Source organism: Stegostoma tigrinum, chromosome 11 (assembly GCF_030684315.1).
Source record: "Stegostoma tigrinum isolate sSteTig4 chromosome 11, sSteTig4.hap1, whole genome shotgun sequence".
NCBI lineage: Eukaryota > Metazoa > Chordata > Chondrichthyes > Orectolobiformes > Stegostomatidae > Stegostoma > Stegostoma tigrinum.
In genome coordinates, this window is record NC_081364.1 from 16187713 (window position 1) to 16200630 (window position 12918).

The 12918-nt window shown below is 41.0% G+C and overlaps 1 protein-coding gene across 1 annotated transcript in view; it reads right to left on the reverse strand.

Annotated features, from left to right (window-relative positions):
- celsr3 (cadherin, EGF LAG seven-pass G-type receptor 3) overlaps positions 1-12918 on the reverse strand; it is a 262123-nt gene that overhangs the window by 180698 nt on the left and 68507 nt on the right. Inside the window, exon 3 of the mRNA XM_048547414.2 lies at positions 12471-12693. Coding sequence (XP_048403371.2) covers positions 12471-12693 — 223 coding nt within the window. The remainder of the gene's footprint in view (positions 1-12470; positions 12694-12918) is intronic.

Consider the following 12918-nt stretch of genomic DNA (forward strand, 5'->3'; position numbering starts at 1 on the left):
AATTTTACACATAAATGGTTTAAACTAGTTTTATGAACTTAGAAGACTAATGGTATTATCCATTGCTTTATCAAGAAATATTCTGCAATTATATTGGATGTATTTTTCCCTCATTTTTCATTTTGATTTTAGTTTTATCGAGACAGACTTTGTTTTATCATCAGTATAGATATAAATAGAGGGTTTGAAGAATATTTCTATTATGTAATATAAAAGTAGAAATGCTGAAAATACTTAGCAGCTCAAGCAGTTGTACAGAGAAACAGATTAAGAATTTCAGGTTGATGAGATTCTGCTGGGTATTTCCAGCATTTTCGGTTTTCATTTTACCATCTGCAGTATTTCACTTTTGCATGAGTGCTTGTTACATGTTTCATTTCATAAGCTGAAATATATTGCTAGCAGCTACACCTGTAGCAAATCATATTTCTAGTAAAAATGGATTTAGGGTCCTGACAGTAGGAAGTCATTTGATCCGATAAGACCATACCAACCCTGGGAAGAGAAAATTTCCTCACGCTACCTCACCCTGTAGCATGACAAGTTTATTTCCTCAAGCGTCTTTCCGATTTTCATTTGAAATCATTGATCGATTCTTCTTCCATCAGGACAAAGGGAGAAAAAGAAACTGCACTGTCCTCCTTCTATATTTGGAAAGGCTGGTGAAATTCATACTTTTTTTTTGAAATTTTGTATTTTGCAAACACATACAATGCAGTCTGGGCAAAATGCCAATATACCCTTCAATCCATTGCTTGATTAAAGTTAAACTAATTTTTAAAAATTAAGAAAATCATTATGGCCATTCATCCCATTGAGCTCACTTTGCACTGTCTGGACAACAAGCCAGTCATTCCTATTCCCTTTTTTATCCCAATGCTGGATAATTTCCCTCAAGAGCCCACCCTAATTTTCTTTGAAAATCACTGTTGGGTCTCACAGGAATAACAAGCAGGTAATCAATCAGCACTATTCCCTAAGTTGTCATAAAAGTTAAGGATTTCGAGGGGTCCACAGAATTTCCCGATTCACCTGTCTTTTAGACTCCATTGACAGGAAGCATTGACCCGTTTTTTGTACTTATGACAAATAAATAGACCCCAGCTGCAGGTTAAAAAAAAATTATGAAATTTTGGCATCTAACTCTACTAATTGAAATGTTATTGCCCTCAAACTGCCCCTTACACACAGAGATAGGAAAAATAGCATGGGCATTATGGGCAAAGGACAAAGTTCAGAAGCAGTTCAACGGTAAGCCCTGAGAAGGCATCTGCATTACTGTGCTTCGCTGCCTGTCACTATCTGATTTCATACGAGGAAGTTTATAGTGCCAGTGCCCAACCCTTTATAAGGCTTGCTTTACCCTCTGGTGAGCTTTCTCACATCCTAGGGTCCACTTCCACATTTGTCCTTTTCCCAGCAACCAAGAGTTTTAGCATGGTTACAAGATCAGAGACAAAGTTGTCAAATTAATTAACAAGTCCCGAGAATGATCTCAGTCAGGCATTTTCTCTGGTCTAGGTGCCTTCATGATGGCTGTGTATCCTTGAGTGCCTCATGTAATCTCGCGCCATTGATTACATGGCCAAGGTACTCAAAGGAGTCCCTGAAATTTTATTTATTTCTCCCATATGACTTGTAGGCCATGCTCTTGCAACTTACTTAGGGTTTGTCAAAGATTCCTTTTCAAAGGAGTCATTTACCAAAATATCATCCATACAACACTGGACTTCTGGCAACCCACATAAAATTTGTTCCATGGCCCTCTGGAATAGAGTTGATATTGACTTGATACTAAAAGGAAGTCACTTGCTGCAGGAACATCCTCTATTGTCAACGGTAGCTGAGACTCCTTCATGACCACTATCTCTAAGAAGGCTTGCATCAGATCTGGCTTTGAGAATTTTCTTTTCCCTGCCAATCCACTGAATAAGTCTTCTATGAATGGAAGCGGGTACTGATCCGACCCATGGCTGGATCGACTGTGACCTTAAAGTCACGACAAATCCTCACCAAGCCGTCTTTTAAAATTGCTGCTTTTAAGATTGGAACAATTGGAAAGGCCCAATCATTGTTGGTCACTAGTTACAATTTGCTCAGATTCACAGCCAATCCAGTTTCACCTTCACTTTAGACCAGATGGCATACAGAATCACATGTGCCTTCAGACTCATGGGAAGAGCCTTTGGCTTCAGCTGTGTTTTAATTCAGGCTTCTTTCATTTCCACCAGGCTCCCTTGAAGACATTTTTTTGCTTGCCCAGGATCTCTCGCAAACTCATGTTTGGGTCTGCCAGCCCATTAATCATGCCCCAATTCAACTTTAATTTTTGTAACCAGGAGCGTCTGAATAATGCAAGGTAGTCACCTTTTACTATGTATAGTGGTAATTTTGCACATTGGTCCCTTAACTGTACTTCCACTAGAACACAACCCTTCACTGGCATTTAATCCATGTATGTCCATAGTATAATCTTGGCAGGCTTCAATGGTAGTGCCCTTAAGTTCTCATAAAGTGATTCAGGAATCAGAGACACTGCTGTGCCCATATCAGTTTCCATCTTTACTATCTTTCCCTCTAATATGGGAAGAACCCAGAAACAACCAATTTCACCCTGTACCGACAGTGTCTAAACGAAGCTCTGCTGACTCTGGATCTTCTGCTCCTTCTGTAGTCTCAGCTGATTCCCTGTCTACTTCCTGGCTGGCATCATGATATGCTTTGTCCTCAGGACATTTTCTTTTTGACTTCCCTTCTCTTGTTTGGGTTGTAACCGGCAATTTCAGCCATGTGGCCTATTCGTTCATATTTCTGGTACTAAACTTGAGTCCAACACATTGAACTCCATGCGACCAAACTTGCTACGTCAATGTTATACTGCTGAGTTTCTGCTACTTTATGCACCCAGGTAGTGACACCCTACTGTTGCTTCGCTGGCTGCCAAATCCATTGAGGTAGCAATACTGAAGGCTGCCTTGAAATCCAGGTCTCTTTATTAGTAGTTTCAGTCCAATGACTTCATGTTGGAGGTCACAAACCAACCAGTCTCACAAGGCATCCTGGAAGAACCTGCCTAATTTTCAATGTTCCACTAATCTCTAAGACGGCCACAAATTGGGCGATGGACTCTCCTTCAGTTGTACCCACTTATAAATGAAATATTTCATGATCAGTGGCTTTAGTGTAAAATAACTACACACAGTTCATTATAAGTCTTCATTGCTAGTTTCTCCGATTGCACCAGGCTCCTCAGAATCGTGAATATCTTGCTCCCAAAGGTGGTCAAAGAAAAACAGCACCATCAAGTACTTATCTACTCTGTTTGCCTTCAAGTACAAATTAGTACATTCTACATAATCCAACTTTATCGCTCCTTGTTATATGGTCCTGAAATAATTGCACAGAGGCCAGTAGCTTGTCACCAAGTCACCCTTTATGAACATGTACACAGTACACTGGCTATGACCTGCCAGGATGGAGTAATTTCCTGGAGTCAGCAGAATCTCTGAAACCCCTGTTCATATCTGTCAGCCAAGACTCCCTGATTAGCGCAGGTTAACAACCCCATTGATTTCATAGTCAATAAGATCCACCTGGTTGCAATCACTAAGGTCCTATCGCTCCAAGTTAACCATTTTAACCCACTGGCACGGACATTGCCCTGACTCAAACCTAAACAGATGGTAGCTACTTGCAGCCCAACTGTCCTTGGTGAAGGCTCTCCACAACGGTTTCAGTAAGCTCTCAGGTGAGTACTCCCCTCTTACTCAGCAGCATATCGAGTCCTGTCATAACTGCTACTCCCCAATGAGTACCCTTCTTCTCTGGCACTTAACATTGCTCAGCTCCCTACATGGCTGTTTCTCTTGATGTTTTAGCCTGTCTTCCAGCAAGTCTACAATGCTAACTCCTCAATTCCACACCCATTTTCAAAGTTCAAGCTATGTTTGATCACCTCCCTTCCTTTCGAAAGCAAAAGCAGCACACAGTTAATGGGCCATGAGTCAGCCTCATCGCAAGCTACAATAATTACAAAAAAAAGTGAAGGAAGCTTTCAGAAGAAGTTTCATAAGACAGCTGGATATATGCTTGAAAGTGATTAATTTAGAGGGCTATGGAGATGGGGATGGAAAATGAGACAAGGTGGGTAGCTCTTTTGGGAGTCAGTACAGATATAATATGTTGAATGGCCTCCTTTTGTAGTGTAAATTTCTAAAATTCTACGTTTATATTAGTATTTTATTTACCAGGCCAGGAAAAAGCACTAAATAAATCCGATTTACATAGATCGCATCTTCATAAGGGTTTTTATCATCTGCTAAAATTTAGTGGGCAAAAATTGTATGGGTTACATTAATGCAATTTGTATTGTATACTTCCGGCTGATTGCCAAACTGAAATAGGACTATTTATTTATTTATACAAAATTTTTCACCTCCCTTGTTTACTGAATGTTAACGGGCATGTTGTAAACACTAGCATTATACAAATCACTAAAACTTGTTCAACTAAAAATGAAACAGCCATTCAGGATGTAAAACAAGTTCAACAAGCAGAATGATGCCTGGACAATGTGACTCAACCAAAGTAGCATCATATCTGCACTTGAGAATAATTCATTCATTCAGATTTTACAACAGCTTTGTCACTTTTACTTCAGCATCAAACGTGTTTGAGGGTACCTAGCACAGCAGGAATTGTTCAGTTGACAATAACAACAATGAAGTTTCTCAGCAAGCCACTCAAAGCGTGCAGGTGTCTCTCGAGGCTGGCATTAAACATTAGTTGAACAACAACAGTTGATCCCATGTAGAGATAATAAGAACTGCCGATGCTGGAGTCAGAGACAACACAGTGTGGAGCTGGAGGAACACAGCAGGCCAGGCAGCATTAGAGGATTAGGAAATTTGACATTTCAGGTCGGAACCCTTCTTCAGTTTATCCCATTATCGTCTGGGTCTAACTAGAAGTTATAAAAAGATCACAAGGTAGGGCTGCAGAAATCTGAACTGGGAACAATTTATTGTACATCCTTACACAGTCAGACCTAGGCTGTTGCTCAAGCTCCTGCCTCTGGGTCATCAGACCTGATCTCTTAAAGGTGCAGCATGCACCGCCGACTACATGCAGAACACCCATCACTTGCTAAAACTAGACGGATTGCCATGTGTTTTGAAAATGTCAGATTTATCCATTTAAATTATTATTATTATTTCTACCATTGATTGTGCTGTTACCAGCCATGAAAATAAAAAATGTAAAGTATTCAGTCCATGGAACTGGTGTCTGCAACTGTTATGTTACCTATCACAAACTTTAGAATGCCATGTATCATATCAATCCAACTGCCAAATACCAGACAGCAGTAAGAAATGCTGTAAAGCTAAACTATTACATCAAATCTGAACATGTTTGGCACTGCTATACATCCTTCTCTGCTTGAGAAAGCCCAGCTTACTATTGACTAATTCATTTAATTTTTCTCAACTCTGACAACATTGGGGAAATTCATAAAGAACACGAATATGTTGACTGGAAAAGGTGCAAAAAATGTTGCCTATTAAAAAGAAATTCAGAAACAAAATAGCTTCATTACCAGTAAAAGACGAATTTGGCTATCACTCATCATAATAAAGTTAACCACCAAAGGATTGGAAGTAGCTGGGAAGATAAATGGAACACTTTAGCAATAATGGACAAGAAATGAGATCTTCGTAAAAGAGAAGAATTACCATTTAATAATTAAATGGAAAAAGTGACTTGACTAAGGATAGTAACTCACTCGGTGTAACACTTTTCATGGATTAAGTGTCCTTGATGGCAATTCAGGGAAGAAACAGGTATTTGAGCAATACCACGGTGAGGAAATACGCCTAAAGGCAGAATAATCAAATAGCTTTTGGGGAGGCTTTTAAAGCCACATAGAAGGGTAACAAATGGATGGATTTAGAGAGTTCCAGAGCAGACAGCAAAGTGGCTGAAAACAGGGTGAAGCTGAAAAAAAGAGAGCTTGCACACAAATCCAGCTTTAAATGGCCAGAGTGGTGGGCTGAAAGAACAGAGGGCATTGTAATTAAAGGTACAAATTTCGAATTCAAGGCAGCATAGGCCGGAGATAAAACAAGACAGACGGTGGCAGACATTTACACGGAGAGGAACAGGGGCAGCTTGTCAAGGTTTCTGCTGTTCAGTTATACTGTGCCTGTAATCAGTTTTTTCATCTTTATTTATTCATGTGCAGGCTGGAAAATTTCAATTTACCCAGCATGCACAACCTCTTCAAAAAAGACAGTGGAAATGTGGAACTACGCTTCGAGCTAGAAAGCGTTTCATGATTACACATACATGGTCTGACCCAAATTGGTGCTCACATGTTTTGAACTCCTCCACCAGAGTAAATAATTTCTTTGTGGGTTGCATCTTGCATTTTTCTTTTGGCTGAGTGCAAATTGCATCAGATTTTTCAAGGGATTTTCACAACAAGGACCAATGAGATTTCTTGTCATATCTTAGCCAAATTCACCTCTCTAACTGCCTGACCCATTTCGTTGCTAGTGCCTGATTCCATCCCCACCTTATCATGTGTCATTCCTAGAACAACTTGCGACACGGTGAATACCTGCCACAAGACTGGCATTTTTTAATGCCCGCGTCATCTTTAAAAGCCCATAGTGCACCTGGGCAAGAACAGTCAGTCTGGAGCACTGTAAGGTTCCTAACATTTGCCCTGAATATGGCAAACAGGTAGAAATTGGCACATACTTTGCCAGCAGGAATCTGGAGTTCTACTGGATAGGGTATGCAAAAGTGGGCTTTAGTCTTCTTCCAGGCCCAGCAGGGAAGGCTACAACACCAGACTATGCCAGCCTGATCCAACAGTGCCACCTGGGACACTGTAGACTCAGCTAACTGGAGGAATGCTCTGCAGTGTAGGAAGAAGATCAATGCCCTCCTCTACTCTGCCAACACCAGTGCCACCATCTTCTCTCTGGTACTTTGCACTTATTCTATCTCTACCACTGTACCCACATCCCACTAAGGGCCATGCTCCACACTCTTCCTATCGCCTGCAGCATCTTCCCTTAGTCACCCTCATCTACTCCAAACCCTGTCACCACAAGTTCTGCACACCCTCTGCATTGCCTACTCACCACCACCTACCCCAACTCACCACCGCAAGCAGCAAAAATAAAAGCAATTGTGCTACCAGCCTTCATTTCTCATAATAACCTGACCTTCTGTCTTTTCAAGAAGAAATCAGCACACAGTGAAGCAGAGAGTCAAGACGAACGGCGGGCTATGTGACATTCAGCTCCTCACCCCTAGGCTATCCTTGCCTTACTGATGTCAGAGAGCTTGTTCAGTTTTGGCCTACTTATTAAACACCTACTGGGGTATTGCCGCATAGGATAAAATCCTGCCAACTATAATCTACGTTATCAGTCTAGCCTGTGGAATTCTCTGCCACAGAAAGTACTTGAGGCCAAAACATTGAATATTTTCCAGTAGAAAATATAGTTCATAGGATTGGAGGGATCAAAGGCCATGGGGAGAAAGCATGACCAGAGTACTCAGTCAGATCATCAGCCTTAATCACACAATGGCAGAACAGGCACAAAAGGGCCGAATAGCCTATTCCTGCTTCTATTTTCTAGTTCCTCAGACTCACTGTGCCGGGACCCATGAGCGAAAGCTATCCTCTTTATTTGACTGAGGCTTGCGGGCAACCATGACAAGTTTCCTGTGTGTCAATGCTAAGCTATAAAGCAAAGTAGAGGTCTTATGAGCCTGGTATCTCTAGCTGAGGGGGTGAAACTCATAATGGCAGGACAAGATAACTCAAGAAAGGGTAATTCTGAGCATCCATGTGGACTCAGAATCAGTGAGCCATATGATAGCAAGTAAAGGCCCCACACGTCCCTGAGCTGAGTGCATGTCTGTGACCACACAGCATCCTTATTGCTGCATTACAGTGATTGTTTTGGTGCACCCTAAGATGCAGAATTGCCCTGTAAGTGGACTGAGGTTGTGTCATGAGGGTTCTTCGAGACTGGTGCATGCTGGATCCCTTTATGCATTCACTTGGCATTTGCGTGCCTGGTGCCCATACAGCATACCCTGAGATGGTGCAGCCTGATATGCAACATGAGGGTTCTCTGGAGCAAGGGACAAGCTGAATTTACCAGCTACCCACTCTGGTTTCCACTTTGAGATTTCTCGACATCTAGTTTATTCGGACTGTTTAGTAAGCTAGGAAACTGAATTAAAATAAGGAGACTTGATCTATTAATAAGGCATTTAATAAGCTAAAACCTTGCTTAATTGTTAACTCAAAACACCTTCATCGAAGTATAAAATCTGAGGTAAAATACTACCGATGTCGATAGGCCTCGTCAGATCTGTCAACCAATTTGACATCGCTGAAACTTCTACAAGACTCTGCACTCTAGAACTATTCTATTGATTCGCTGTTTCATTTTTAGAGACCTCCATGAGATGACCCCTTCATCATTTAAATTGAAGGGCATTCTTCTTGAGATGCAGTATACCGAACAGAACATTGTTCTCTAGTTAGAAGGTGAATCAGGGCTTCGTATAACTACTAAAGAATAACTTCCTCCCTTGGTATACCAGTGCAATGTGATAAAGATCAACATTATATGCTGATTTTTGATTGCTTTTTGTACTGCGATGTATAATTAGATATCCAACTCCATTTGACTTTCTTGATCCAAAATGGGTAAACTAACATCCCCCATGCTTAAGTTTATTTGCCACAGCTTTCGCTACTCACTGAACCTGTTATAATTTATTCCCATTTTCACAATTAACTGTACCTTCTAATTCATGTCACCCACAAATTTGGGTGCATAACTTCGTTCCTTTGCATTCAATTCATTGACAAATATCATAAAAAGCTGATGACACAGGACAAATCCTCAAGGAACACTCACTTTCCATTTCTCATGACGGTCACCCAAGTGTGTCACTGAGTGAAATTCCCTGCTAATGCAAGGTAGAATCAATTCTACACCCTGGATTCCATGTGATCAGGCTCAGATGAAGGTCCAAATGCATTTCAGAGTCTGGCAACCTGCCATCAAGCCAAGCTCAAGTCCCAGACTTGAAAATCCACCTTACATACTGTAACACCCAGTCCTGCGTTGTTCTTAAAAGTTATTTTTAGGTAAACAGTCCTTCAATCTTCTAAACTATCTCCAAGCAAACGTGTTACTCATGTGGTATGCCACTCGTGCAACACGGTGCAACAATAGCACCATATGGTATTTCTTTCCTTTAGCTTCCCTAGTTGCAATCATACCAGGCTCCTTTTCCAGGATTTCCATTGGGGAACTTTATACAAGTGGAAATGACAGTGTTTCTGCTGTGAGTCAGATTACAAAAAGGTCCCATTAGTTTTATTCTGGTCACAACCAACATCGACTTCCCGGCATTGGCATTTTACAGGAGGTGATGGCCTCATGGTACAATCACTGGTCTACTAATCCAGAGACCCAGATAATGTTCTGGGGACCGTGGTGCGAATCACATCATGGCAGATGACGGAATTTAAATTCAATTTTAAAATATGTGGAATGAAGAGTCTAATAATAACCATGAAGCCACTGTTGATTGTCGGAAAAACCCATCTAATTCACTAATGTCCTTCAGGAAAGGAAACTGCCATCCTTACCTGGTCTGGCCTATATGTGATTCCAGACCCCAGCATGTGGTTGACTCTTAATTGCCCTCTGGGCAATTAGGGATGTGCAATAAATGCTGTTACCTAGTGATGCCACCATCCCATGAATGAATAAAGGAAAAAGATGCTTTGGGATCAAACATCACAATCAATACACTTTTAAGACCTGTACTTAGCATCATGCTCTCTAACTTGTACAATTAGCCAAAAAAAGAAAATGCAATTTTTTGCTGTCCACAAAAGCTGAAAGTCTTGAACGTTAAACTGGATTACTTCCAAGTGATGGAGCTAGAAAAGCTTTATATTTTATAAATATTAAACACAGCTGCTTTCTTCTTTCCCTCTCCATTAGTTAGCTTAGAATTTTTAGTGGAATTGAGATGTGATCTTTAACATATTTGATTTTGTAAACCCCTCATTTTATTTCTCTGTGCTAAATACTGATAAAATATTTGATTGGCGCCCAGTAAGACTCCTGTTCAACCTCTGCACCATACAATAGCTGGTAAAGATAATGACAAAAAAACCTCTCTCGTATCATTTAAATACAAATTTAATCAAACACTGTTTCAATTTAATATTAACCTACTGGTGCTCACTCCTTAATACCCATTCCTGGTTGAATTGAAGAGCCTGATGTAGGACAAATCAGAGCCTGTGAAATGAATTTGGTTTGGTTAAGGTCAGCACAACAATGCTGCAGTTCCACTAGTCTATCTGAATTAGTTCCAGTATGCCAGCAGGAATATCAATCCACTTGCAATCCATAAGCAAAAATTAAATCTATTTTTGTTCCAGTTTTCAATAGAATTCTATCTCAAATGACTGCAAATTAATGGCCACCACTTACTCAGGTCAGTATTCCATCAACTGGCACAGCAGAAGGTGATTCTACTGACATCACCGAATAGATAGATAGATCATTTCTTCCCATTAATCCTTTTATTGGTGAGTTCAACTAGGTGCAAATTCCCTAGAACTGCAAAGTCTCCTCATATCTCAAGCACACGCAAATCACGTCTACTGGAGTATTCCTTTGTTTTTCCCCTTGGAAGTTTGTATAACTATGAAGATAGGTGGACAGGCAGGTAGTACTGAGGAGGTGGGGAAGCTACAGAAAGATTTCGACAGTTTAGGAGAGTGGTCCAGGAAATGGCTGATGAAATTCAATGTGAGTAAATGTGAGGTTTTGCACTTTGGAAAAAAAGAATACAGGCATGGGCTATTTTCTAAATGGTGAGAAAATTCACAAATCAGAAGTGCAAAGGGATCTGGGAGTGTTGGTCCAGGATTCTCGAAAGGTTAACTTGCAGATAGAGTCTGTAATTAAGAAAGCGAATGTAATGTTGTCGTTTATCTCAAGAGGGTTGGAATATAAAAGCAGCAATGTGCTTTTGAGGCTTTATAAAGCTCTAGTTAGGCCCCATTTAGAATACTGTGTCCAATTTTGGGCCCCACACCTCAGGAAGGACATACTAGCCCTGGAGCGGGTCCAGCGAAGATTCACACGGATGATCCCTGGAATGGTAGGTTTAGCGTATGATGAACGGCTAAGGATCCTGGGATTGTACTCATTAGAGTTTAGAAGGTTGAGGGGAGATCTAATAGAAACTTACAAGATAACATATGGCTTAGAAAGGGTGGACGCTAGGAAGTTGTTTCCGTTAGGCGGGGAGACTAGGACCCGTGGGCACAGCCTTAAAATTAGAGGGGGTAAATTTAAAACTGAAATGAGATGACATTTCTTCAGCCAGAGAGTGGTGGGCTTGTGGAATTCATTGCCGCAGAGTGCAGTGGAGGCCGGGATGTTGGATGCCTTCAAGTCAGAGATCGACAAATTCTTGATCTCAAAAGGAATCAAGGGCTACGGGGAGAGTGCAGGGAAGTGGTGTTGAAATGCCCATCAGCCATGATTTAAATGGCGGAGTGGAATTGATGGGCCGAATGGCCTTACTTCCACTCCTATGTCTTATGGTCTGATGGTCTGTGCAAATTTGGTAAGAGGTTCTGAGCAGCAACCCAGTGCTTCAGCCCTGCTCCACAAGAGTTAGCAATTCCAGACTCGCCATTCCAATCAACAAATCTCTCTGCTTTTACTTCTGCCAGGAAATTCCAACCTTAGTTTCAACCACCAACCTTATTGCCATTAGTTACTTCAATCAGTAAAACTTGTCCACTCCATTAGCCAAAGCTCAATTCCTATTGGCACCTGCCATCAGACAAAAATAAATCACAAATCCCATTGTGTAGAGATTTACAGGGCCACCTCTACAATATTTGTATCTAAGAATGAATCATGGCATCAGAAGCTCTCACAGATCATGGCGTACTTTTGATGCTGCATTTTGAATGCACTCACTTTTTCGGAGTCTAAGCAAACCTCAGCGAATTTAGAGACATCTCACTCACTCGGAGAATAAATCTGCGACTCCTACACAGTCATCCACTTCATTCATATTTGGAGAAATGACTTCATTGAACATGATCATTCGAAGTGCTAAAATCTTGCAGCAGAAACATGCTCCGTGAGTAACACAATATTGCAGCTTCCAAATCAATTGTTTCTGAAAGATTCCATCCTCAATTCCATTAGGATAAATCTCAAGGAGCGTTTTGATAAACTGTCTTTTAAGGTACACAAATTACACCGGAATAATTAACAAATGGAATGTTTCCCATACCACATCGAGCATTTTTGATTACTGTATTTCATTTCAGCAGAACCAATTTCTCATCAGAAAAAGCACAGGGTATACGTAATACTTACGACAGGGAGATTGTCATGTGAAATCTTTGTCGCAGGCCATGAAACATCACAAACGACTTTGGTGGGAAAGATCGGGCTGTCACTTCACAGTATGGCTTCTCATATCCTCCTGAAGGACAATTACACTGGAATCCGCCTGCTGGGAGGTTCGTGCAGGTTCCGCCATTTCTGCACACACCGGGAGAGCAACGCCCAGACTGACTGTCCACTTCGCAATGATCACCTGACCAGAGTTAAAGTGCACATGTCAATGAAAGCACATCACTGATATAATCTCTTCCACTCAATAAAATCCAGCTTACTTCTCGTAAATCCGGTGGAAGTTGGAACATTACTGTGTATATTGATCACTGTCGCTTGGGGAAAAAAAAAAGCCAAGTTAAATGTGGCACCGCAGCAATTTGACAGTAATAACACTAGCCATGTGAAGCAGATTATTTCAAAGGTG